General features: G+C 45.5%; 2 protein-coding genes across 4 annotated transcripts; both read left to right on the forward strand.

The window, feature by feature from the left end:
• The first annotated feature begins 2,221 nt into the window (after positions 1-2,221).
• Positions 2,222-8,319, forward strand: LAG3 (lymphocyte activating 3). Of its 3 annotated transcripts, none has more exons than XM_090149137.1 (8): positions 2,222-2,527; positions 2,669-2,858; positions 2,988-3,214; positions 3,460-3,717; positions 3,888-4,181; positions 4,524-4,814; positions 5,074-5,189; positions 7,484-8,319. In XM_090149137.1, exons 1-8 carry the CDS (start codon positions 2,479-2,481, stop codon positions 7,589-7,591), a joined length of 1,533 nt encoding a protein of 510 aa, XP_090005263.1. In that variant the 5' UTR covers positions 2,222-2,478; the 3' UTR covers positions 7,592-8,319. The 3 variants fall into 3 exon arrangements, with proteins under 3 accessions (XP_090005263.1, XP_090005276.1, XP_031466144.1); XM_090149150.1 differs by having other exon boundaries at positions 2,690-2,858; XM_031610284.2 differs by having other exon boundaries at positions 2,223-2,527; positions 2,687-2,858.
• Positions 8,320-16,007: 7,688 nt separating this feature from the next.
• On the forward strand, positions 16,008-27,720 carry CD4 (CD4 molecule). Its single transcript, XM_031610200.2, has 10 exons — positions 16,008-16,321; positions 21,875-22,006; positions 23,611-23,784; positions 23,870-24,013; positions 24,182-24,457; positions 24,874-25,236; positions 25,348-25,590; positions 25,677-25,795; positions 26,047-26,114; positions 27,328-27,720. Exons 2-10 carry the CDS (start codon positions 21,946-21,948, stop codon positions 27,341-27,343), a joined length of 1,464 nt encoding a protein of 487 aa, XP_031466060.2. The 5' UTR covers positions 16,008-16,321; positions 21,875-21,945; the 3' UTR covers positions 27,344-27,720.
• Positions 27,721-27,790: the final 70 nt, after the last annotated feature.

Raw genomic sequence — 27,790 nt, forward strand, 5'->3', positions numbered from 1 at the left:
AAGCAGAAAATTACGACTAGCCTCAAACTTGATGCTATGGGGACTAAAATGTGAAAGTGGAATCACTCAGAGAAAAACATGCTATCACAGAAATCTGGAAATGCAACGGAAAATTCCTTCAGCAAGACTAAGTCAATGATACTGCAGAATAGTGTTTTCTATTCTTATTTTACTTGGTACAGGCAGTTTGCATCTGCGCAATATACCAAATGAGACAAGAAAAGCAATGTATGAAGGTTGTGTGAGCACTTAGTGAGCTGGGCTTCTGTGCTCCACATTTTGGGTTGTCGCAGTTGCAGCTGTCATTCCTGCGGGCTTCCCACACCCTTCTCTATCAGTCCCTTTGCTGGTCAGGCACCCATGCAGGCAGTTCTCAGAAGGCAATCTTGTGCTGACCTGGCTGTGGTCATTGTCATTTCTGCTGCAAAGTCCTGTTATGGGAGATGACGAAAATGTCACTCAAGAGAGTCAAGTCAGCATTTAAAATGGGTTGTTAGGGAGAAACGTCATCTGTGTCTTTGTTGAAGATAATCTGACTATGAGTAAAACAGTGCCTCCAAAACCTTCATTTCACAACATGACTGCTCAGCATAATAATGCCCCCCTCCAGTGCCAGACAGCTGCTGCCACTCTCCAGGGCTCTCCATCAGCCCTTGTGGCTGCTTATTGGGAAGCAGCAGCAGCACCAGCATGCTTTGCTGGCTTCTACCAGAAAGAAGCATTTTCTAGAGCAGAGGCACGGCTTCAGCTGAGGGTGTTTTGGGGGATTGGTGGGAAGTGTGTCAGCAAGCAGCATCTAGGAGTGAAAAGTAGGGTGGGACTGAGGGTGAGCAGGGAGCTCAGCACGCCAGGGGCATACAGGCAGGGCAGAGATATCAGGTGGCGCTGGGCTGCAGAGCTGCACGTGTGGACCCATCATAGTTCCATCTCCTTGCACGCTCTCATCCTCACCCACACACTCACACCATCCTCACACTGCTGACTCGGGGGAAAGAGATGTTGACATTTTCTGCTTGGACACCACAAACAGTTTTTCTCTAGCAGGAGGAAAACACACTTCCCCCCAGCTATCACAAGTTCCCCCCCAGCTTCTCTCCTCCCCTCTCTCCTGTGTGATCCCATGGACTGTGTAACACAAAGGGTGTGAAGAGCTGCAAAATCTTCTCCCAACGATCACAAGGTTGTTCCCAGTACACTGATCGCACTCTTCAGGGGACAGAAGATCTGTGTGCAACAGCAGAGATGAGAACTGTTACCACAACAGGTTACTGCTTCAGTAAGGCACAACACTTGGTCTCTTTTATCCTCCACCCGCACCACCTGGCTGGGGAAAGCTAGAAAGTATGCAAGGATCCCTCAGCAGTGAGGCAGCCACCTTCCCCTCCCTTTCTCTAGCCCCAAGAAAAGCCCCAGCCCACCCAGCTAAGGGACTTGGGTGTCTGACACCCCACACAGAAGGGTGATTAAGTCTGAAAGAGTCAGAGCCAGTGGGCTGCTGGAAAGTGTGAGCCACGACAGTGGGGATTCTCTGAGGTAAAAGGGGGCCTGGGTTGAGGCACATGAGTGGAAATGTGCTTGCCCAGCATGGGAGCTAGATGGGAGCCAGAGCAAGTCCTCTCAGTGCACCAGCCCAGGTGGATTTTCCCCAGCTGTCCTGGAGAAGGATGTTTTCTCCACACAGTGTCAAAGTGTCAAAGCGTGCAGCTCCTCCTTCTCAGTGCTGGTCACTTCTCCTGGGTGTTCCACTACTGCCACTTCCACGTGGATGACCTTGTCTTGTCTTGGAGCACCTCAGCTTGCTCACAGACTGCCCCTGAGGACATGTAACTCACCACAGACCCTTTTCTCATGCTGCCTTCAAACTGACCAACGGAAGAAAAGTGCCCAGAAATCAATACATTGAGGGATGGAAGAGGATAGAGAAGGGGGATATCAGAAAAAAAAAATAATTACGAGTTCTGAAAAGCCCTGAAACAATTAGAAATAAGCTGTGAGAGGCGGAAAGATCAAACCAAAAAAGGCAAGAGATGAAAGAAAAACATGAAGAGCACTTGCTGGGAAGTGTCTTCTATACTTTTTCCATTGTCTGTGTAGAAGCAAAACTTGTAAGAAAAACAACAGCGACCCAAAGAATTTCCACTAAAAGATGCTTAGAGCAGTGCCTCTGGTCCCTCCCTCTTCTCTCTCACTGGCTTCAGCTCTGCCCTCACATGCCTCAGCCCTACGCCTGTTTCTTGGTCGTGACGCATCTTCTTAGTGATATGAGGAAATTAGCTGCCCACCTACAGTATAAGGGTGTCGAGGGAGATACTTTGATCAGAAAGAGAGAGAGCACGAAAGCAAGCAAGACCAGCTGGCCTTCACTTTATTCACCCACCCACTCCAACACCTGCTTGCCCGTGCCTTATTTTTGCTGATCTCCGAAAGCTTTGGATCCCACTGAGCACAGACCAACTCTCACCTCTCCTGGAGGCCACCATGAGGCCGGTGCCCCCGGTGCTATTCCTCACTCTGCTGGCTATCAATGGTAAGAGGGACTGAATGCAGGGAGGGCAGAGAAGCTGGGTGAGCCGGGAGTTTGTCCCCTCCACATTATTTAAGCCCTTCATCCTTACTGCAGATAGCTAGATTTCACCCTCTACTTTGTGACCCCCCACCCTTTGCTCAGCCCTCCATCTCATTACAGCAGGCAACATCCTACCAGGAGCAGCAGAAGTGGAAAACAGAGGGCAGAAGGTGTGGGCCAGAGAAGGGAGTTCAGCTCTGCTGCCCTGCTATCTGAGCCCCAGGAAGCATGGGAAGAGTAGGAAACAGCAGTCTGACAGGACATCCGTGCTCTGGAAGCGGCACGGGGCAAGGTAGGCTAAGGCAAACAGACTTCTGTCTTCTTGTGGGTAGGGCTGCTTTCCCACATCCTCCCTCTCCTGCCTCAGCCCTTGATCTAGCCTTTGCTCCCAGCTAACCTACGCTCCCTTGTCCTGTCCCAGTGCCCCCCAGGAGCTGCACGTGGTGCTGGAGGTGGAGTACACAGGCCTGCGGAAGACGGCTCTGCCCATGAGGCCACGGGTGTCGGTCCTGGACTCTGCTTTACGCAATGGCAATTTCTCCCTGCATATCAACCCAGTCAGGAGTGACGATGCGGGTCTGTATGAGGCACAGGTGACCTACAACACGGAGGTCCAGAGCTGCCAGGTGGAGCTGGGGGTAGTTACAGGTAGGAGAAGGTGGAAACCCTGGAGAACTTTGATTTTAGGAGGCTGTATGGGTGGGGTTGTTGTTTGGCACAGTGTTTTGAGTACTGACAGCAGCCCCGTGAAAGCCCACAGCTTCCTGCCATCTGCTCTCAGTTCTGGAGAGGGCTGCCTGAAGGACAAAGCTGGGACAGAAGGTGGACAAAGGGATGGCTTGGCGGTCCTCCTCTGATTAGCCCTCACTTCCCTCCTTTCTTTTTTGTTGCAGTAACCCTCAGTCCACCCAGACCTGTGGTAGAAAATGAGCCGCTTTTGCTGAGCTGCAACTCTAGCCACCAGGCCAGTCTGGTGGAGACATGCTGGTTTCACAATGGGCGCCCAGTCCTCGACTCTGGGGCCTTCTGCTCCTTGCACGGGGCTCTCTACATCCTCCGGCCCACCGTGAGTGACTCAGGATCCTGGCACTGTCAGCTCAGATATGCCGATAATGAAATCATTTCTGCCACACACAGCCTGCAAGTTCTAGGTGAGCTCAGCCTCTGTGTTGCTACTCCAGCATCCTTCAGTTGCTTCCATTGGTGCGGCCACTGACCAACCCCAGTAGCTACAGCATCCCAGCTCTCATCCTATCCTCATTCCCCAGATGGTACTCTTTCCAGCCACCACTCCAAATTGTGCTCTGTCTCTCTCAACTAGGTTTTGATGGCCCAACCAACCCTGTGGTCTATGCCGCAGCTGGCTCTGCAGCTGACCTACCATGCACCCTGAACTACCTGCCCAGTGCCTTTGGAATCCATGTGGTGAAAGCCCACTGGAGCCACTTTGTAGGAGGACACTTGCAGAACTGGAGCATCTTGCAGAACCAGAGCAGCAGAAGCTTCCCCCTTCATCTCCCTGTGGTGGGGCCAGGTGACGCAGGGCGGTATTGCTGTGCTGTCACTGTTGGCAACAAGATGCTCAGCAGGGACATGACCTTGGCAGTAATAACAGGTGAGAAGAAAGACAAGTAGGTTCATCATGCCTTTGGGGTCCTACTCTGATAAACCTCCTTCTGCATCAGTGCAGTGAGCGTAGGTTGCTCCTGTTTGTAGATTCCTGCCCCAGGGTGAAAAACAAGGTTTCTATTTGAGGCATTGCACTGCTCTGGACTCTTCTTAAAGCAAAGATTTCCCTGGGCAACTTAGTTACTATTTGTCTGAAGGACTGAGGAAAAAAAAGAAAAGAAATAAGAGGAGGTAATGAAGGAGGAATGTAATAGAAAAAGGAGGGTTTAGAAAGAGATGTGGATTTGCCTGTTGACTTTCCTGAAGGTAGCTTTCTCCTTTGCTGTAGTCACCCCAGGCATCCAAGGACCAGTTTCCGAGGGATCTCATTTGCTGCTCACCTGCAGCCTTACACACCCCCAAGGACATGAACATTTCCAGTGGAAGCACCTCAGTTCTGACTCTGCTGGCAAAAAGTTGACTGTGGCTACCTCCCACAACCTGAAGGACAGCCGAGTCCAGACTGGTCCTATCTTGGAAATACCCCAAGTGTCACAGAAGGATGTAGGCATCTGGGAATGCAGTGTATATGGCCCAGAAGGCAGACTAGGATCAGTGGAGTATGGACTGCAGATCACAGGTACTGTCTCCTGCACATCTGAAACCAGTCCCTTCTTCTAACCTTGTTAATTCCCTTGGTCACTTCTTCTTTTGGTCTCACCCTATCTTTGACTGAATCCCACCTAATTGTCATCTTGTCTTAGCTCTCATCACTTCTCCCCATTTCTCTATCCAGTTCCTTTCATACTTTTCCAATTTGCCTTTGTTTGTGCAGTCCAGTCTTGCTTCAGTGCAAAATAAACCTTTGCCTCCTTCTTAATTGTGGTTCTTCCTCATAGGTGCCCAGGTCTCTGGCCCTCCCACCATCTTCAGTGGTCAGGTTACTTTTGGACTCATGCTCACCCTTTTTTTCCTGCTTATGATCTGTGTTCTGGCTCTGGGGCTGCAAAAAAGGGTAAGTGTCCATCATTTCTGTAGTTTTCCTCTATATCGCCCCTTATTTGACCTTCCCCTGGGTACCCTAGAGCCAGCAATGAAGTGTCTGAGCTGGAGGATGAAAGGGGAAATCTGTGGGATGAGTCCCTGGCTGTGGTGCTGAAGGTGCACAGATGTGTGGTGAATGTCATACACCAGGAATCAGAAGGTCTGGCTAGTGCCAGGGTTTGTTTGGTGGGTACAGGTCAGGAACCTCCAAGGAGGAGTTGGAAGTCTTTGGGGACGTATGCAGCCAGACTTGAAAAGCTCCTTGTTTACTCTCACAGAGATCAAGCCACACTGAGGCAAGTGAACCTCCAGGCTTTTGTAGGTATCCTCTTGTTTTCCTGGATGCTTTGATATGGCAGATTAGTCTCTCATTCCATACAAATGCCTATCAGTTCCCGGATGCTGATCTTAACTCGGGTCTGTTGTGCTGGCTCAGCCCTCCTGCCTCTGCCGTTTGCTTCCAGCAAGCTACTGCCCTTTATTTGTACAACTTCTTCCAGTATTTCAGCTTGCTGCTGAAAACAAATTGTGCAGACAAAACACACTGTTTCTTTGCATTTTTTTCATGATTTCTTTACAAATTAACTTCATGGCAAATTCTTCCATCAGGATTTCTCTTTGCTGGCAAGGGGCAGGTCTCGTGAATATGCAGCACTCTGTGTGATGTAGCTGCTTCTACCTTGCTTCTTGGAGAGGGCCAACAGTGAAAATTACCTTCCAGTGCTGTGGTGGCCCAGGGCTCAGAATGATCTCAGGTGTGGGCACTTAGCTCAGCAAAGGGGCTGGGGGGCTCGAACCTGCCCTGAACTGGAGAAGAAATGTGACAGCAGTGATGCAAATTCCCAGCAAACCCCAGTGGCTGAAAGCTGAGGACAGGCAGCATCAGAACAGAAGCAAGATGGGCTTTAAAAAAATACTGTGAGCATTGCCAGAGTGACTTGTGACTTGTGACTTGTTCTTCATCATCCGTTCTTAATTAGAACTGATAGAGGGAGAATTAGAACTAGAGGGACTAATCCAGAGTTTCTGTAGATTTCTGGGTTACTCTTTAGACTGTGCAAGCCTAGGGGTAGGATGAGATGATCAAACCCACTCCCAAATAGGATACAGAGATGTCCAGTTTTGTTAGCTTAAACAGCTCTAATCCAGCCGAATATTAACATCTCACAGCATTTGTATATGATCTCATGGCCTCGCTGTGTGAAGTAAACAAACCTCTTCTGATGAAACAGAGATCCACTGATGGTTCTCAGGCCCTTTTCAGCAGAAACTCCCTGTTGGGCTCATCCCTCGTGAAAATGCAGATAAGAAGGAGCAAATATATCTTCTCCTTCTCTCCCTCTCTTTTCTGGCATTTTCTAATACTACATTTGTTCTTCTTGCATTGGTCAAACACCAGCAGCTTGCAGATATCCCTTCCTTAGCTCCTGCCAACACAGTAGGCATTCCTGTTCTGAATTCCTAAACCCACCAGTGTACAGTTGGTACTGTTTCTTTCATCTCCTTATTCCATTCTACTGAAATATCTGGGTCTTAAGTGACATTTTCTTCTTCCAAACATGGCTCATCAGCGTTGGCTTATCTACAGCACAGATCAGCACTTTCACACACTATGCCATTATTGACTGGTGCCAGAGCTGATCTTTGAAGACCTATGCTTACTATTTCTACACAGTCTGGTAGAAGCCAGCCAGCAAACTCCCAGTCCCTTCCCTTTATGTGAGATCACACTTACAATGCCATTCTACTAATCCCATTTCCCAGTTGTATTTTTTGTCCAGGTGGCACAATACACTTTATCACCACCAGGAACCATGATATATGCCTCTTTTCTAATGTCTAGAAAGTCACTTGTTAAAGCAAGAAGTGGAATGGGTTCTGTCTTTATTTGGGTCTTATCTCATTTTGCACAAAGCTTCATGCTTTTAATTATTCTCTCTGAAAAGTTATTGTAAAAATCTGGCATATAATTGAACCTGTCAATGTCCTGACAATTGCCCAGATCATTCTTTGTTCTCTCTCTTAAATACATCTGTCTTTGCTATCCGTTCTGTCCATGACACTGCAGAGAGGGCAGCATTGAGCCAGTCTTCCCCAGAAGAAGTTGCATGCGTCAGACAGGCCTGTCTTCCCTGGCTCTAGGAGGCAATGGGAACCTTGTAGTGGAGAGCAGTAGGACTGTGTCTTCCATGGCAGGGAGAAGCCCCAAATTGTGCCAATCCATGTCCCTCCAACATCTAACACTGCCCCTTTCTTCTCTTTCAGGCGCGTCTGCCAGCTTCCTTCCCAGCACTGGAACGGATAGTTGCAGTCACTGTGCCAAAGGAGATGGAAGAGAACCAGAAAGAGACAAACCAGCAGACTGAGTGCTGATTGGAGCAGGGACACCAGCCCTGGTCTGCATGGGAGGATGAAGCTCTGTGTGCTGTGCTGAAGAAGAATGGGCATATGCAGACCTCTGAGGAGGGTCTAGGGACGGCATGAGCATTTCAGGAGGCCATGGGAGCTCTGCACCAGCAGAAGGGCTGGGAATTGCATACCAAAACAAGATGAAAGCCACCGCTGCAATAAGGGAGCAGGTAGCACAGATGCTTTGGAGCTGTTGGAAGTGTTTGAGCCAGCAGCCATCGCCTACTTCAGTTTCACTTCTCTCTCCTAGCTCTTGCCCCTCCTTACTGCCCTCTCAGCCTTTCTCTGCTGGGCACTCAAATGCAGGAGGCAGCCAGAGCCCAGATCCCTGACAACCAGCTGGTGTTTTCTCCCCATGCCCAGTTTCTCCTCCCACTCCCTTCACTGCCCTGCCCCTGCACTCATTCAGTGGCAGAGGGGATCCTACGGAGGACTGCACATATAACACATTTTAAGCTTTTTTATTTTATTAGAAATCATTTGAGAATGTAAAATAAATGTCCATCAAAAAAACTCCGGTCCCTTTGTGTGTTTGTAGAGGATGCCTCCTGATGGTGCTGGGAGTATCTCAGTCTGCATGAAGCAGCTTCTAAGGACTTTGCTGCCTTTCTCTTTCAGTTCGGCTTTGCTGAAGGTGACTGTTAATTTCTGAAATTTTGATGGTGGGAAAGGGGAAATTAAATGCCACTAGAGAAGAAAGAATTGCAGATTCAGCCTCTTGTTTTTGCTGTGATTCAGTGTCTTTTGGTATTATTTTTTTTTTTTCTGGCTGGCTCTTCCTGTTTATAGATTTATTTATTCCTTTTCTTATTTCTTAGATTTTCCTGATAGATCTCTCATTGATGCTGGGACTTTCTAACACTCTCTTCAGGCTCGTGATGTACTTACTAAATGTAGGAGTGAGTCCACCAAGTCCCATTTCCCACAATCCTTAATATGTTTAGTTTACACCTAATTAGAGAATTTTTCTCACCTCCTCTCCAAATGGCCATGGAAGAGGACTGCGGTATTGCTTGAACAGTCATTGAATACCACTCCAGAGGAAAGGCTTGCTATTAAAGAGTTTCACATACAGCTTCTCCCACATGGGTTACCGGGATGTGGCTGCTCCAGCAAGGAGGCACTGGCACAAAACTTAAGCTCTGAGCATTTATGAAGGAAGATTTTCTTGCCTTGTTTAGAGGACTTCACTACCAGGCCAGGTTTTCATTACTTCTGCAGGCAACTGAGGAAGCCTTCTCATTGTGTGGCCCTTGCCTGCCCCAGGAGCTTCACACACACAGGTTGAGAAAGGCCCAGTTAACTCACTCTGAGGAGCACATCCAGGCTCCACAGCTCTTTAGCTACTCAGCTAGTCATGTGTTTTATTGAAAATGATACCCATTTATCCATAAGTCCTAGAGAAAAAAGCAGAGATGTGAGTTAGACTTGTGTGTTTCAAGTGCACCACACTGTTCCTTCTCTCTTCTCATACATAGCAGGATGCTTTCTCCTCCTGTAGCTGACACTGCCTCTTACTAGCCTGGATGTTCTCATCACTCAGATGTGTACCTGGACCCTCTTTAAATCTCACTGTTTCCCTGTGTTTTCTGACTTCCTCTGGCAATGAGTGGCAGCAAGTCCTAGCTCATGAATGGTGAAAATTTAAGTTCTTCTTCGCCAGGAAAAAAGTTCCTCATTATCAGTTTTGAATTAAAAGTTTTGCTCTTGCATCATCTGTTTTCTTTTCTCATACCACGAAGACTGGAAGAAGAGGGACTCGCAGTCTCTTGGCTGGTCATTCACCTATAGCTTCTTATCGCATCTCCTTTTTTTCTATTTTCCCATTCCCCTCTGACAGGGATTTATCAAAGGATACGTATGTGGAACATGCATGGACTAGTCTCAAAAACACGTAAGCAACCCAGGCTCTGCAGGTAAGGAAGGGGCTGTGCTTAGTGGGCCTCACTGAAGGCTGGAGCCAGCTTACATAACCCCGATCCTCCAACAAAGCATGAGTAAGGACAAGGTCAAATAAAGGTCCAGCACCCTACAGGGTTTTCCACCCAGTTAACCACCTGAGACCCTCCCAGGAATGCTCCCTATTCATTTTGGGAAAGCTCTTTGACCTAAGTACTGCATGCATGAGCAATGGCACCACACCTTAAGAACCCGCAGCTACTGGCTCTATAAAAGCACCCACTGAGAGAGGCCCCAGGTCAACCTTCCATCCTTAGACAAAAGACTCCATCACTGGATCCTCCAGTGGCGAATATACATATCTATTTACCTATCTTCTCTTTTTTCCTTTTATTTTCCTATCTATCTTTCTCTCCTTTATCTGAGTATAGTTAGTACCACTTAGATGCACCAAGCCTTGTCATTAGGTGTGACTTCTGCTGTTACTGAATTTGTCTGGTTTTGCTATTTCACATGGTTTTATTGTTGCCTTGAAAAGCTCAGATTTGGGACGTTTCTGGCTGACACTTTGCTCAGGCCTATCTCAGTGTTGCGAGCTCTCTTTGGGTCCGTTGTTCTGGAGGGAGCAGCAGTCCAGTGGGGGAGCAGTGCTGCTTTATATGGAAGCACACTGCCAGTCTCTGAACCACTTCTGCCCTATTCTTCATGACATTTTGTGTGCCCCTTTGACTGCAGTTTCCCACTGAACAGAGCCAAGCTTTTACTGAGCTGTTCACTGTGTCCTCAGTGAAACCTCTGCCATGATCCCCAGGCTCTTTCCTGCCCTGGTATGGTTACAGGAAGCCAAAGCTAAGATGTGTTTATGCAGTTTATATTTTCCCTTCGGCTACGTGACTTTGGCAACAGTGGTGCTGAATTTCATTGGCCTTCCTGATACTGATGAGCACAGTTTTCTTAGATGTCTCCAAAGTCCTTGTCATTCTCAAGTTTCCTGATACATTTAAATAAGTTCATGTTATGTGTACACTGGGCCTTTTTCTGCTTACCCCCTAGAACACTAGTAACTCATGCTTTAATTTTGATGGTGGTGGGCTCCCTGTTGCCTTTAACAACTAGCAGCTTGGTTCCACTCCTCGCTTCTCAGCCCTGAGCTGGCTCTGGGCACACAGCAAGGCTTCCTTGCTTGCCCCTGTGCAGGGTCAGCTCATTGCCCTGGGTAACCCTGGAGCTCCATGGAGGAAAGAAAAAGTTGAGAACTCTTTGAAGATGCACAACTCAAGCCAAGCACTGGATTTTCTACAGTAACTCAATTACTCATGAATCCTCACCAAGAACTGATTGCTGAAGCCAGTGGTGATCAGATGTAAAATTATGTACAATTGTCTGTACATACACACAATCATATGCAGTCACACTCTGAGCATGAGATACCCCCCACAATCATTGTATTACTTGTAGCATGTCTTGCAAATATATTCTTTGTTGTAGAGAGGACAAATGGTAGCTGAGGTGTTTGATTAGTGCTTATTAAAGTTACACCATCTACAAAGGCTGCGAGGCCACAGGCATGGTTGTATTTTTGCCAAATACAAATTCTGCCAATGCTAAGGTGCCAAGAATGGTATCAGAAACAGATGCTGCAGTCTTGCATTTGTAATTAGTCAAGCACTTTGTGCAGGTGAGCATTACTAACAAAATAGAGGCACAAGCAAAAGTGACAGATGTGGCCACTGAACTGTTTTGGTTGACAGATCTTAAGGAAAAATGCCCCAAAGCCAACTGATACCAATATAGAAATAACTGTCCATGGCCAAGAGAAACTTTACCACTCAAGAACGGATTGGTGCAACTCTAGGAAGTAGGAAAATATGCCTGAGCACTGAGGGAATCAAGCTAGTACATAGCAAATCAGTACAGATGAAGTAGAAGTATTAAGTCTATATAATAAAGCAAACACATCTAGAAATCTGTCCCAAGTGGAGTCAATGCAGTAGCAGAAAGTTGAGCAAATGCCATGTTAAGGAAGAGACATGACAATTTTCCACAAGGATACAGCTACTGGTGTAAAAGTCAGAAAAATATTTGTAATCTATTAGAAGTAGAAAGCTTCAGAAAAATGCAGGAAATCCGATGGATTCCCTTAGGGCAGAGGGGTGCAGTTAAAGAAGACAAAGGAAGTACTATGTATGCAAATGTTTTATTTGCATCTGAGTCCTCCAAAGGGAATTATATTTGCTGAAAAGAAAGTGCTATCCGAGAAAAAATCAATAGCAACAAAAAAGGAACACTGACAACAAAAATTCTAGGACCTACATTCAGATTTCTAAGAGATTTCAAGTGAGAGGCTAAACAATTGCTAGGAAATAGCATGATCTGACAAAGAAACAACAGAAAACAACAAGTCTATACCAAGTTATGTTGGTATATTTTGCACAGCCTTTAATAATACAAAGCTAGCATCCATGACACTAAAGCACACTGAGTTTTGTATCTGCTTGGCAAATGGAGAGGAACAATATCAGCAACAATTCTGCAGAAGAAATCCACTACTCTGTCTCACTACTCTGCTTGGATTCCTTCAACACTTCCATGCAGTAGTGGATAAAGTCAAAACATCTGGGGTCATTCATTTTGTCTTCCAAGGTTCCCTCAAACCAAGCTACCTACAGGAACACCATCACTGTAAGCACTATACCTTGTGCCACACACTAAGATCCAAGGCATATGGGACGATCATTATGTGGTTGTTAACATTATCACATTGCAGAGCTTCTGCTCCTAGATATATGTCTTGCTGACGTGCTGATTCAATACAAGACATCTCTCAAAAGCTGTCATATGATGCAGTCTGAAATGGCCATCCCTCCCACCTGAAAAGATGGGTTTCTAAGGGTCTTACAGTAGGAGGGCATAGCACACTGTACCTATAAAAAACATGTGATACACAAGAGTAGCTCTTGGAAGGGCTTGTTATTTGTCATTATTGAGATTTTTCATGTTCACCTTCTTTTATGAACAATGCGCATCTTATACTCTTATCACCAGAGCAGCATCTCCTTTCGTTCCATGGAAGGCAGTCCAGATCTCCTCACCAATGTGGAGGTTCCTAGCAGAACCCCCCTCTAGCTCTGCTGAGCACCAGCCAGCTGGCCAGGACCCTTCTGCCCAGCATTCTGAAGCCCTTGGACATTTCATACCAAACTGAGTGGAGTGCTCGCTGCTCCCACAAGAACTCTCCAAGGGAAGGAGACCCCAGAGTCCCACCACTCAGCCTTCAAACGCATGTGTGGGGCCGTATAGCCCCACAGATCCAAAGCCAGCCGGCGCCAGCAGCCTGGTAGCTTTGCATCTCTATCACCTGCGCTCCAGAATCGTCGGGGACCGTGGGATGGATGCAGCTGCTCCCGTGGCCCGGGTTTGTGCTGCCATCTAGTGCCCAGGCACGGAGGAGTTCCCCCCTTCCTGTACCGGGCTTGCATTATCGGGTACGTCCATCATTGGTTGGATCGTTTTGCGCTATCACATCAGCTACCTAGTGACTGGTTAATAAACACAGTTCCTTTGCTGAGGAACTGAAAGCAAAAACTCTCATAGTTACTGCTCAAAAGCGTCACTTTACAGCTTATGTCATTGAATTGCGCCCCACTTCAATACTCTGAGATGCTTTCATTATGTACCAGACCCCCCTTCGTACTGATTAGAACCCTCCAGTTGTGTATCACAAGTCACCAGTTTCTCTCTTGTTCTTTTTCCCAAGTCCATTGATGAACACAGTAAACAAGATCATCCCCATGCACTTTCTTAAAAGCTCTCACAGCCAGCTCTCTCCTGCCCATTGCATTTCTGGCATGTCAAAACAGTAGCTTGTTTATGTCTAGGCTCACTATAGTCTTTCTCATTTTCAGTGACACAAACAGTTGACAATAATCCCTCTGTTCCTCAGCACTACCAAGCCATCTCTGACATCCCAGCGCATCTGGCTATTCTTTCTCCATCGTATTTGACACCCCTCACATGACCTCTTACTCATGAAGATCTACTCTGGATATCTTCTGATTTTTCACTGTGATCAGTACATCAACCTTTGTACTATCTGTTTGGAGAGTTCTCTTTTCCTGGCTTAAGCTTCCTCAGAGATACTCCAAGTGCTTGCTGACAGAGATCTCCCCCAGCACCATCCAGGAGCCTTGCTTCTTTCTGAGGTGTATAGTTTTATTGGGGCAAACCACCAAGCCTCCCCTCCAGAGGGCTGCTTGTTGTTCTTAGTTCTCCATGTCTGGATGCAGAAAAGTCCCTCAAGGAGCTCAACAGGTGGAAGATATTCTACTGCAAAGAGAAAGCTCCCTGTCTTTCGAGCCACTGACATTCAATACAGTTTTCACACCGTGTTTAACACTTTCCCTTCCCTTGCTCCAGTCACTGAGCACTCATCAATTTTGCAGCACATCTGGGTATCCCTTACCCAGCAGAGCTCCCAGGCACACTGAGCCCTCCCCAGTGTGCAGGGAACTTGGCTTGTATGGAGACTCTCTTGGAGGTTTCTTGACTTTCCACTGCCATCAGTAAACGGTCCTTCTCAATGTCTGATATCTGAAATCCCTTTTCCCCATTTTCACACATTCTTGGAGAGATTTTAATGTGCCTGCAGACTGGAACCTCCACTCAGTGTAATCCGGAAGATGCCCCTCTCTGGTAACGTTGGCAAGAATCTGCTACACACCAACTCTAACTTGGAAAAATACTGCATGTGGTGGGATTAGAGCACAGAGTGCCAGGCAGGGTGTATGGGGACTGTTTCCGAAGAGGAAAAAACAGGACAAATGAGAGCCACAGATCTGGTTAGGGGGAACCAGTGTATAGCAATAAAGCTCTACTTCCCACTCTGCCACCAGATTGGTGCGTGGTACTGAATAAGTTTCCCTGCAGATGCAGTGTAGCAACTGTCCCAGCAAGGTGAGATCCAAGCTTGCATGGAATTGAAAAACTAGTTAAATATTTATGAGAAATATTACAGTTAAAAGAAAGACTGCCTGACTAATACTATTCATCTCTCCTGGATTCTGATGTTTAATTAATGCTTGCAAAGTGCTTTGAGATGCTTGGATGAAAGTGATACAAACACGTCACTGCATGCTGTGACCCCTAATCCTAGAGGTACTTACAAGATAGACAGAGGCTGTACACTGTGCCAGTGTGGCAGCTCTGAGCAATCCCTGCACTAAGCACAGGGGGCCAGGCCTGCAGCTTTGTCACCTCAGACCCAACAGCCCTGTTTCTCCTTGCAAATCTGCAGCAAATCCAAATATGTTTTGGAAGCTGGGCCCATTCAGGGAATGCTATTGCTGGTTGGCATTTGCAGTGACATAAACCAACTGTTCAAAAACAACCCAGGGTTTCTGCATTACAGCATGTAGGGAAACAAAATGCAAGCCAGAATCCGTGTGAGCTGCAGCAACAACTCAGTGCCTCAGAGCACCTCTTCCTAAGCCCTCATGCCAGAGCCTTACAGTCACAACCTGACTTTTCTCAGCTGTTTTCTTCAGGACAGCCCTTCTCTGACAGATAGGTCAGAAGGGGCATGTGTGTTCTCAGGCATGCAAGGGTATATGGGAGAAGCTGATGCAAAGCAGCAGGTTCTTGAAGGAAATCCCTGCCTGAGAATGGGTCTCCAAGAAGTTCTGGGCATTGTGATTTCTCCAGAGACATCAAAAGGACCAGCTGTTGAACTTGAGGCCAGATCAGTGCCACTCCTTTCACATCTAGTGGCACTTTATGAACCTCAGAGTTGTGTTTTTCTGAACCTGCTCCTTGAAAGCCTGATTCTGTATCTCTCAACCCATCCTCCAGACAAAGGGGCAAGTGACTGCTTGGAGGAGAAGAGTGGGTGGTACGGAGATGAAATCTCAGCTGTGTCTGGGGCTCAGTGGGTTTCCGCCACCTTGGCTGAGGCTGGGATTCAGAAAGAAAGATACTGAATGTGGGTGGAAAACCACAAAAGCCCCCTCCTCCACTCTACAGAGAGGGGAAACAGCTGAGATGTGGTAATGGTAGAGGTTACCTGAGAGAATAAAGATGAAGAAAATATTCTCATCTCACACCAAATCTCAGCCATACTCTGCACAGGTGACCTTCACTGCTTCCAGGGCTTTGCCCTTAACTGTGCCCTAATTGTGGTCATTTCTAAACTGCTGGGCCTGATTGTCAAGGCTAAGAGGCACAGCTCTGGGTGCAAGGCCACAGCCCACTCTTCAGAGGTGGCTCCTCTTAGCAGCAAGACAGGATGGACAATGAAGGGCAGCTTGCCCTTACAGCTTGTTAGAGGCCTGGGTGTAGCCTGGATCTGCTCAGCTAACACGTTAATTTGCAATCATTCTTTGACAGAAGATCATAACAGGTTTCCAATCGCTCGCTTTTAAGTTTCGGTTCTGTTACAGCCTCCCAGCAGCTGCCAAATGGCCAATAGGCTCTCTCTCACACTCATTTTTCCCAGGCGTCGCAATATATAGCTTTCCATTATGGTCTTCATTTCTCTGCACATCCAGCACTGAGATCATATGCATTTGGAAGATCACCATCTACTGAGAGAAGCTCACAGATTGCAGCAGAGCCTGGACCGGCAGCAAGATCGTGCTGAGGTTCCGGTTGGAGAGGAGGAGACACAAAGGCCAACCGACATCTGTTGAGCAGCTTTCTAACATCAGCTTCATTCTTCTCTTCCTTCAGTTATAGCTGCGTTAGATCACTTACAGCAGGTGACAAACACAAGGAGACAGAAACGCAGAGGGAGGAAAAGAGGTAAGGAAACTTTCTTTCTGTCTTTCTCTGAAAAAAGAGGTCAATCTGTTGTTTTTTTTTTTTTTAAGTTGTCACAAACTTTACGATTTCATACAAGTTGCTGTTTTGGACAGGATGAGGGACAGATAGGTTTTGCCCTACTTAAAATCATGATGCAAAACTTCATTGAAATGTTTTACTTGATAATACTTCTGGCTGTGCGGTTTTTTGAGGCCTTTTATTTTTAACTAAAAAGTGTTATCCTGTGTGGATTTTTCCTTGGAAAGGGGAAAAAGAGAGCTACTAAAAGATCCTGGGGATCCCACAGATCTCTTAAACCCATATGTAGTGATAGTTCAGAAAAAAGTCCTACAGGACTTGACAACAACCACTATATTTCCCCAGGGGTTGGAAATGCACTGAGAGCAGCCTTCCACCATCAGCTGCCACTTGCTATCACCTTCTCCATATGCCCTCCAGGAAGGGGAACTTTATTCTAAAAAAAGCCTGAAAAATAAAAAGATGCCAATCTCCAGCTAACTAGGAGAGCCCATTTAAATGTATGTGTACCATGATCGGTGAGCCTGCTCTAACTATGTCGGCTGACTGACTCACTGCGCAACGCAAGCTGCAAATGCAGCCTGATCCACTAGCTCAGGGCTGGGTAAGCAGGATTTTGTGCAGCAAGAAATCAGTTTAAGGACATCTGAAAACCTTAGCCTTGTCACAGACTGCTGCACTGTTAAAACCTACAGTTTCATTTCTGGGTGAATTTTTCATCTTTCAGATGATGAATTCTGTTCAACCTTTGTCAGTCACCCCAAGTGTTCCCTATCTGGTACATTAAGGTTGAGCTCAGGTTACTTCTTAATGTTAACCACTATAAAATAAGCACTCTTGCTAAGTCCCTTGTGTGTGTTGTTCTCAGTTCAATTCACAAACCTTTTCTTTATCCTCCCCAGTGTTTCACAAAGATGGCTGCCCAAGCTGCCTGCGATAGAGCAGGACTTGACTCATTTTAATGGCGCAAAACCACTATCCCATTTGTACTCAGTGCTCTTGGACAGTGCCCATCCTTTCTGCCACATTCTTGTGCAGGGACCATGTATTCAATGAGGAAAAATTATGGAGTGACTTCTGTCATTCCAGCCATAAGGTTAACGTTTTTGTTCTGAGTGGACTGGAACGTACAGTTTTGCTGCACTATGTTATCCATACTTATATAGGCCCTTTTCCAGTGTGGACTGCAAATCAAGAACATTTCATGTAAGATCTCAGTGTTCCTATTTCAGCAGCTGATTAATGATGCCTGAAGCACATCCTATGTGCACATGGCTTGAGAGCACAATGAAGGGCCTGTCGTCAGAGGACATCTTGGTACTGTTCACTAGTCATAGCCTCCTAGAAAGGCATCCAGGGGCTTCAATTGTGAACTGCTGGGATGAAGGATTGTTTGCAGAGACAAAAATAGGAGGCCTAGAAGGAAAGAAGAGGGGCTAGTTAGAAGGAAAAAGCTTAGAAGTGTATGCTGAAATACTTGTCGTGCACAGAAAGCTCTTGGCTTCCCCCTAAATGGTTGAAATGGTTCAGAAGCCATCAGGGAACTGTCTGGGCTGCAGAGATAGAGTCATTTCTAGTGGTCTTCATGAAGGTCCAGATACGCAAACAGATAGCAAAGACTTTGTGGCAGAAGGAAACTTGTTTCATGCCCACATGGCACTCTGCTCCATCTTGGAGATGGAACCTCTCTCTGAGAGGCTGATGGCTGACCTTGCTCCATCATGTCCCTCTGGGAGCAGCTGTTGAGGGTGAAAACTTATTTCAGGAGCTGGTGAACAGCCAGAGTGCTTGAGGGGAAATCAAGGCACAGACTGTGCTGCATGACAACTAAGCTTGTTCATGCTCTGGGGTGACCGTAAAGCCTATAAAATGACCTCCACTTCTATCATCTCTTTGCTTTCACTGTCTGTTTTTATTGCATTTGGTCTCTTGCCCTGTCTACTCCTCACTCATGCTTGCTTGTTAATGAACATTTTCAAGAGAACTGCTGCAGAGTAGAGTAGATCAGCTTTGCTTAAGACACTTAAACTAAGGAGTGATGCGATCCCTAACAAACAACTGCACTCTGGAGCTTAAAATACACACCAGACCAGTGTGCAGCACGGGGGGCAGCTGCATCCCTTGGCCCTTGCCCAGAAGCAGCCGCAGGGGAAATGGAGACAGCAGCCAAGGCTGAGGTGTGGCAGCCCTCATGGGAGCGGCCCAGGCCTCCCTGCCCAGGCCTTCCTGCCCTGTTCTCCTTGCCCCACCAAGCACACTGCTGCTGCTGTGAGATCAAAAGCACAGCCACAAGCAAGAGCGAGAGGAGAAAACAAGGAAACCACACGGCATGAAAGCAGTGCGTGAACGCAGTGAGATGGAAGATAGCCTACTCTGCAGGAGGAGTGGTTTCTGGGCTCTTTTTTTAATTTCAGTTTCCTCCTGTATCACGCTGCTGTCGGGCTGGAGGAGAGCTGCCTGCAGCCAACAACTCTGTGAGGCTCTCGGGAGCAGGTGCTTTCTGGGCCAGGCTTGGACCTTGTCCTTGGTCATCCCTCAGTGAGACCAGTTGCTGCCACAGCTCTCCTTTGCCCACCCCCCAGGGAGAGAACATTCATTAAAAGAAGTTAAGAAAGAAATTAAAGCAGTTTAGTAAAGAGGGGGAAGTTGAAATGAAATGGAAATCAATGTGCAGTTGGATGGCAGCCCTGCTCCTCCTGTGAAGACTAGGCGTGCTAATAAATCAAGTGTGCCCAGACTGTTCTGGCACTGAGGCTGACTGGCATGAGATGGTCCGGGCTATTAAACTCTCTTAATCTACAAAATGAACTGGCTATGTGACAGCTGCCTAATGGGAGTGGTCCCTGTCCCATCCTAACACTTAAACAGATCCTGGGAGTTGCTTGGCAGGAGAGTTGTCCTGGGCCAAAGAAATGTCAGGAAATGTTCTAGCAGTTTAACATTGCTGATGAGTGTGTCCCAGTTCCCAGGGATACTCCCTGACACCACTTAATTTTTGAGTACCACCACAAGATACGGCTGTAAGCCTGTAAGGAGGCTGTGGGTCTGCTACAGGCATTAGTGACAAGAACCACTTCCTACACTGACATAGCAGTCTTACACAATGAGATCTGTAAACTTCTGAATACCATTGCCATTCTGATCTGGAGAGTCACAGGAGGCTGAAGGACAGAGGAAAAATAATAAGTGGTATGAATGAAAAGCAGAAAGGAGACAGAGAGTGTATGAAAGAAACTCTAGCTGGAAGCAACCTGTTTTCCCCAATGACTCGTAACATGTAGGTGGTCATCGTCACGATACAGAGATCTGCCACAGACATAAGATCAGTATGAATGAAAAAGGGATGGAGAGATATATGCATGAAACCACAAGAAGAAACAGCAAAACAGTGTATGAAAGGTGCATCAACCTGCAGCTACCAAACTCCACAAGGTCAGCAGTTCACTGGTACCACGACATTTTAGTTGTGCGGTTTTGTTCTCCAGCTAGATAACAAGAAGGTAAAGAACAAACTGAAACAGGAAACAGGAAGATAGATTCACAGACAGTAAAAAATGATGGTGTGCGATGGCAATTTTGCTGATTTATATCTATTCTATCACCTCCAATATTATTATAAAGTTTAATGATTCAAAATATTTGAAGCCCAGCATTGAGCTTGTTCACTTGTAGACATCACTGCAGGGTGGTGGCTGACTTTTCCTGCTGGTCTCACTTGGATAGGTGATGCGACTATTCATGGCAGAGCTTACGTTTCTTCCATCATCTCAGGGTGATATTGATCTTTCCCAGGGTCCTGTGCCAGGACTCAGCTATAGATGTTTCTTCTGAGTGAGACGCATACAAATTCCTTGTTGTTGCCCCTTTCCTTATTCTGTAGCATAGCTCAACGAACTGCTTGATTACTGCCACTGCATCCGGTGGAAATTATGTCCAATTGCGTGCACTGGCCCTTTGCATTTTTTTTCCCACACAAAATGGCTCATGCAAATATTTCCTGGGGCCAGCATGATTTTTTTGTTTGCTTTGTAAAAGGCAAGCTGCAGATCGTCTCTGACTATGTCTTTGTCATGTATTTCTCTTCTGATGGTGCACAAGGCTACTGTGTTGCTCTTGCACCTGCATTTTTCATGTGTGTTCATCTGCTCAGCTGTCAGATTTTCAGCCATGCTGACCTGACCTACATGTAAACATAACACCGATGTTTTAATCTACTCTTTGATTGTCTCATGAGCTCTGATCATTTACATCAATTTCAATATTAAAGTATCCTCTCTGGAATACTGCACATACTACATATGTAGTATTAAGTTATTATTGTATTCCTTTTGATTTCAGTCCCATTATGATTCCAGTCTTCACTCTACCATGCTAATTGTGAAAGAATGTATCTGCTATCATTTAGACCTGAGTAACCTTCCCATCAGTTATTCTACTTCTCTAAACACTGCTGTGATTTTTTGTTGTTGTTGTTGCTATGGGTCCAGATCACTGCTCCACACACCCCCTCATCCACGTATCATCCCTGCTTCTGATACCTGATTTTCTCCTTTGGTAGCAGCCAGAGTGTTTTCTCATACTCCATTAAAAAAGGACTTGGTTTGTTCACATTGCTCCCCATTGTTTGTCCCTTGAGCTTTATTGGCTTCTGTCTGACCCTTCACTTGAGAACATGGAGTTCTTACTTTTCAGAGACTGCAGACCAAAAAGTATGCTCATCTGTATCGATTGGATTTTCCCCAGTCTTTGTTTAAGAAAGTTCTTCCTTTAAGTGTCAGCAGACAAGTTCTGTTTCAGTTTAAATGAAGCCTCCTATTTTAAATGAAGCCTGTGCTTTCTGTACAACCCCCTGGTCATCCCACAGATTCAAAGTTCTTGATGACCCCATGCTACCTTTCTTTATACCACTTTCTCTGTCAGAAACTCTAGCACTCTTTCTGGCTCTACGCTTGCATCTAGAAGCATCTTCAGATTTGCCCTTCCCACCTTACAAGCTAAGTTTGCTTGTGAAATCTTTTCTGACCTGTCTCTACACTGTCAGCTTTCACAGAGTACCCTCCAGCTACCCTGCACAGGCTTGACATCCTCCAGAAGTGCTCTGGAGGTCTCTGCTTGTAGAACCATGGATGCCATGGACAAATTCTTCCAGAACTTTCCATTTCAGGTTTTTTATCATCGATGCAACTTCTTTCTAACCTCATTCTTCCCTTCACCCCAGCCTTCTTGTAGAATATCCCTAAGAATTGAAGCAAGCCTTTACAAAAACATCAGAAGCAGTGGTTATCAAAACTTTTAAGATAAGAAACACGTAGACAATAACAACAACAAAACCACTTAAGAAAAATGCTACGAAGAGCCCTAAAGATGGTTTCTATCATGCAATCATAAAATCACACAAAAAGACTTAGATGGGAGGGGATCTCTGGATTTCTCCATTCCAACCTCCTGGTTACAGTTTGCGGGTGATTCTAAAACTACATCAACCATTATTAACAGAGCATTTGGGTCTTCCAGGTTAGCATCCCTTGGTACCAACAGCATTCCCAGCCCTTCAGTTTGCAGCAGGGAAGAGCATTCCCTAGGAAATGGAGAGATGTGGAGCAGTGATGAGCAGTGTGCTTGCGGTCGTCTTGGTTCTGCAGCTGGGTGAGTCCTCATCTGCACTGGAAAAGCAGCAGTAAAACCTTGCTAATCCTTGCAACCTTGCCAAAAGCCTCACAGTATTTTAGGTGTTTCTAGGCTCCTCATAATTTATCATCTGAAATATTGCTTTCTTCCTTTTTTTTAATTATTATCTTTTAATAATTGTTGCCACCTCCTATTGCTAAGGGTGAATCTGTAGGCAGACATGAGATAGGAGGGCATGGTTCACCTCCCCTGAGACCACTGAGATACTTCTGCAGGAGTTTGCTCAGAGAGCAGCCTAACATGCTTTTAGAGAAGTCTCGTTCATGCCTTTCTCCCCAGACAATACAGATACAGCAGTCACCTTCTTACCTCTTGTCTGGCCCACTCTGCAACTGTCCAGCAGTGGTGATATGGCTCTGACAGCATTGCCATAGAAAAAGACCATCAGCTGAGGAAGACTTTGTGCCACACAGCATTACGGTTCACAAAAGCTGGATGAACATGAATAAATGCTTCAGAAGGAACTTGTGCTCTGGGCAGAGCTGTTTCCCAGGCCAAACCCAGCCCAGATGCCATATACTGAGCACAGGGTGGGAAATACTACATTGCCTCCTGCTGCTTGGGTGAAAACTTGTGAATTTCTGATCATAGGTTTGCCATTACAGATTTGATGTTAGCAGCTTGTTCAGTTTGATTGCTACTGTTACAACAATTGGTAGACATTTTAGTGATTTTTTTACAAGAATGGAAAGTGACTGAATAATGCCAAATCTGCATTTCTCAAGCACTCAGCTTTGATTATTCCAATTGCAAAAAAAAAAATTATGAAAATATTGTATGCAAGCTATAACTAAAAGCATTGCAAAAGACACCAAGATATTCTTATGAATGGCATTCATAATTTCCCCATTTTAGACTGATTCATCATTTTCAGTGATCATGTTCAGTGCAATTATTGGAAAACCTCTATTATCAATGCTGCAGATTACCAGTGCTCTTGGAGGAAAACATAACTTGTGGAAACCTCTCCCATAAACTCATACAAACTTTTCATTTTACACCTCTAGGGTGCTCCTGTAGTAGGACAAATGAAAGCTTTGCAGTTCTATGCAGCTGAAGCAGTTCTGAGACATTTCCTTTCCTTTCCTTTCTTTCCTTTCCTTTCCTTTCCTTTCCTTTCCTTTCCTTTCCTTTCCTTTCCTTTCCTTTCCTTTCCTTTCCTTTCCTTTCCTTTCCTTTCCTTTCCTTTCCTTTCCTTTCCTTTCCTTTCCTTTCCTTTCCTTTCCTTTCCTTCCCCTCGCCTCCTCTTTCCTCCCCTTCTCCTTCTCCCCTTTCTCCTTTCTCCTTTTCATATCCTTTATCCTTTTGTTTTCCTGAGCTTTCAGTCTTGCTTTGTGTAAAATTTGGAGGAAGAGGTAACCAAATTTGACAGTGCTGCCTCAAGTCTTGACCAAGGAGTGAATGAGGAACGACACATGTAGTCCTGCCTTCCTTACCAGCAGGACAACAGAATCTCGTTCAGTGGGGAAAAGGTTGTTTCAACAAAACTGCTTATATCTCAAAATTGAGAGTGTTGGGAAATCCACCATAACCACAGGTATTTGGGGGCATTTGACTTCTAGGTCTGACCCCCATTATGGCTCAGCAAGAACAACAGACTGGGGTTGCAGGAAAGGAGGTGATCCTGAGCTGTAAGGACATAAACTATCAGAAAGACATGAACTGTAATTGGAAGTACAAGTATAAGGAAGCTTATTCTACAATTATAAGCTTTTCTAAAACAAAGATTTTTAAAGGTAAGGGTTCCAATTTCACACCCCTTCTCCTCACTTTATAGCTGAGAAATTTCTTCCCTCCTAAACAAGCTTATTTTTTCAAAAGGCAAAGCCCCAATGACTCATCGATCTGAAATGAAGTCGGACAGCAAACAGCTGAAGGTGTCAGACTTGAACCTGGACGACGCAGGCATCTATACCTGTTCATGTCACTCTCCTGAAGTCAGTATCTCATTGCATGTCCTTAAATGTGAGTGCCTGGAGGGTTTGTAATCACAGGGAGGTGAGGGGAGAGGAGAAAAGGTCCAAGAAACATCTCTGATGGAATTCCTTATCCATGATGCCATTGCTTCACAGCTCATTTCCTCTTTCACTTGCAGAAAGAGGAGTTGATTTACTGTTTTTTTTCTCTTTCCAGTGACAGTCTCTTCAAACGGGCACTTCCTCGCAAATGAAGACCTTCAGCTTACTTTAATGCAAAATTCATCCCACTCACAACCCCATCTCAGCATCGAATTGTTTCATATTAGCAATAAGATAGTGACAACAGAAATTTTGCAAAATGAGGCTCCTCAAAAATACATACTGAAGCTAAAGCAACTGAAGGCTACAGACAGTGGAACCTGGATGTGCCACGTTTATTCAAACTCTCCATTGATTAATCAGAACATCTCCTTTGATTTGAAGGTATTAGGTACGTGACAACAAAAATGCAGCTTGCATACAGACTTTGGAACCAGTGCTTTCTCCACCTTATGAACCATGATTTCATTTTCCACCATTCACACAATGGTCCAGGGCTAATTTCCCTGGGCCTCCAGCCCTGCAGCTGGATTGCTCTGCTGCCTGAGCTCTGTCTCACACTTCTTCCCATTTTCTTCTCCAGGCTGACCCCAAAAGATCACCCTCTCCTTGGGGTCTCTTCTTTTCAGCTCTGGTGAGCTTGAGAGTTTTGCCTCTTTAAACCAATTCTCAGTCTCTAACTGCTTATCCCCCCCTGGGACATCTTGTGGCTTTTCTCTGAGGCCTCTCAGCTGAGCACAAGACCAAAGGTACACTCAGAGAAGCCACAGATTTCCTCCTTATGTATTCTTTATCTTCTGAATTCAGGTTTTGAGGACGAACGCTTGGAAATAATGTACACTACTGTTGGCAACACTGTGATCTTGCCATGGCATCTGAACTTCAAGAAGATAGAGTGGAAAGAAGGTTTCATAGGAAAACTGAATTGGGAACCACAGGGAAATGCAGCCATTCATGAGCTGTTTGCTTTCAATGTCACAACACGTCGAGAGATGCATAAAATTAAAAAAAGCAACCACATTTGGTTTGAGATACTTGAAACGAAACCTGATAATACTATAGAAGTTAAAATCCCCAAGGTCCAGTTAAATCACTCTGGGCAGTATCAGTGTCAGCTGGAGATCAACAGTAGAAGAATTTGGAGCATGAGAGCGCTAGTGGTGATGCAAGGTGAGAGAAAGGGATCAGTAAATGAGGAGCTGCAGAAATCTGGATGCCACAAGAGTATGGATGGACCCATCTTCCCATCCTCTCACTCATGACATTTTCTTATCTTCCCAGTCTCTGCTAACCCTGCTGGGCCACTCTCCAGAGGGGGCAAGATGACCCTGCTCTGCCAGGTGTCTGGTCCCCTGCCATCCAATGCCCACTTGCTCTGGGAACGTGTGAATGGGACTGAGATGGAAATCAAAAAGTCAAAACAGCATGAAGCAAAAGTGGAGGTGGACGTCAGTGCTCCAGGATTGTGGAACTGTCACCTCATGGAAAACAATAACAGAAAGATCAGTCTTAATTATACTGTGGGTATGGAAATTAACATCACATCCCTACCTCCACACAAAAGCCTTGAAATTCTCTATCTGCCTTTGAATACTTTTCTCTTTCCACAGAGGAAGCTCATGTTTGGAATAGCTATGCAGTAATTGGAGCAATTATTGGAGCCAGTGTGTTGGTGATTGGCCTTGCATGCGTGTGCATAATCACTGGTATGAGCTGGCAGCGGAGAAGGGTTAGTATCGCGGTGTCCATGAAAGGTGAAGAGGTGACAGTCTTCCCAGACCATAGGAGGAGCTTGGTTTTCTCTCTGTGAATAGGGCAGAATGGATAGTAGGTCAATCCTTACACTCCAGGCAAATGGTTAGAGATTGACAGTCTGCAGATAGTAGCTATGTCTGAACGTACTTCACTACCCCATCATAGGGAAGCATTTTAAGTGTAAATAAACAATTTAATTGTTATGTATCCCTTCTCTCTTGGTAGAAACGGGCAAAAAGGATGGCACAAGCAAAACAATACTTGCTGGAAAAGAAGACGTGTCAGTGTCAACGGTAAGTGGCAATGAGGACAGCTGGATTGAGCAAGTACTTTGCTTTCAAGATAGGGGAGCTGGATGGTTGAGTGGGAAGAAATGGAGCATGAGCCCACTTGGTGCCTACACGAAAACTGCATTTCAGCATTTTCAGCTATTGTTACGTTTCTGAGTTACGAGCTATATTTTATGAATTTCCTGTTATGCTCCAATCCCATGGTAGTTTTGTGCTTGCAAACTTCTAAGCAGAGGTTTCACTTGAATTACGTTGATGTTTAGACATGTTGGCCAAACTCAAGCAGGAGCTCCAGAGTCCTTTGATAGGATTCAGAGTCAACCTGAATTACAGATAGAGAGGTTGTGGATACTGAGGTGGAAGACACACAACCAGCTTCAAGAATGAAAAACAAATTTTAAAAATCCATTGTGTCATAATGTGACTCCAGTTCTGCTATCACAGTGCTGAACTGCAGTCTGTGAAAATCACCAATAACCTCCTAGAAGCCAGGAAAGACAACATTGTGAACCATCCCCTCTCCCAAAAGCACTGGGTGATACACCATCATGTTCTGGCTTATTTTAGGGAAGCAAGGACTTCTCAGCAGAACTTTCTCTTCCAAGGTCTTAAAGCTTATATGATATCAGGCCCCAGAAACAGTTGCAGAGGAACACTGACATTTACACTATCACTGGAAGTGGAGAGCCCACAGCAGTATAAATAACAACATGAAGTAGTTCAATAAATTGATGGATACAGAATTTGACTTCTGCTTGATTTTGACTGGTGACGGTGGCAAACTGTGATAAGTTTCACCAGTTTTTGTTACTGTTACTGAGGTTTCATTGAGTAAATGGCAAATACTGCTTCATAGTTAGGATGTGTATATGTGGTGAAAAGTTGATTACCATAACATGTTGAAAAATTCACCTGATTTTCCCTGACTTTTTTTCAAGGTTAGAAAAAAATCCCCATAAGAAGGACAAGCCCATACAACGACATAAATGTACAGCTAGACAAATCTGTGCAATACAAGTGCTGATACAGTTGTTTTTTAACTCTCCTTATCAAGCAAGCATCTCAGTGTAACTGAAATATATACAGCCATGTGGATGCACAAGTAACCATTTGCCCCCGTACTGCAGAAGGGAGCGTAGTCCTCACCTATGAGCTGTCTGGCTTCAAGGTATCATCTCAGTAATCCTGGTGCTAACATAATGTTTCTCTCTTGCAGCCGGATGTATAAGTAGCTATGCAGACTGAGGAACTCTCTGCCTGTACCTAAGCAAACACCTGTCAGCCCATAGTTCTCTATGAACTCAGCTCCCTTTCTCCTGTTTTGATATAATTCTTTATGCCTTCATCATTCTCTCAGTGTAATGCCACGGAGGGTTGTTGTCTGGAGAGGAGCCAATGGACAAGACAAGAAAGACAAGAAACCCTTACAGGTTATTACTGAGCCCCAGCTCTATAATGAGAGACACTGAATAGAAGAGTAGATATATATATATAATGCTTGTATTTTGTTCATGCACTTAATTTTTCCTTCCTGTGGAACTGATTTTATATGCTTCTTTTATCTACTGGAGCTCCAATAAATTTCTTCAGATTTTTGTTTCTTTGCAAACTGGACTAATTTTTTTTCTGAGGCACTTTCTTCTGACTCAAATCTGCATTTCTGCCTTTCCCCTTAGGAT

The sequence above is a fragment of the Phasianus colchicus genome, chromosome 1, assembly GCF_987193195.1.
Source record: "Phasianus colchicus chromosome 1, bPhaCol1.hap1.1, whole genome shotgun sequence".
NCBI lineage: Eukaryota > Metazoa > Chordata > Aves > Galliformes > Phasianidae > Phasianus > Phasianus colchicus.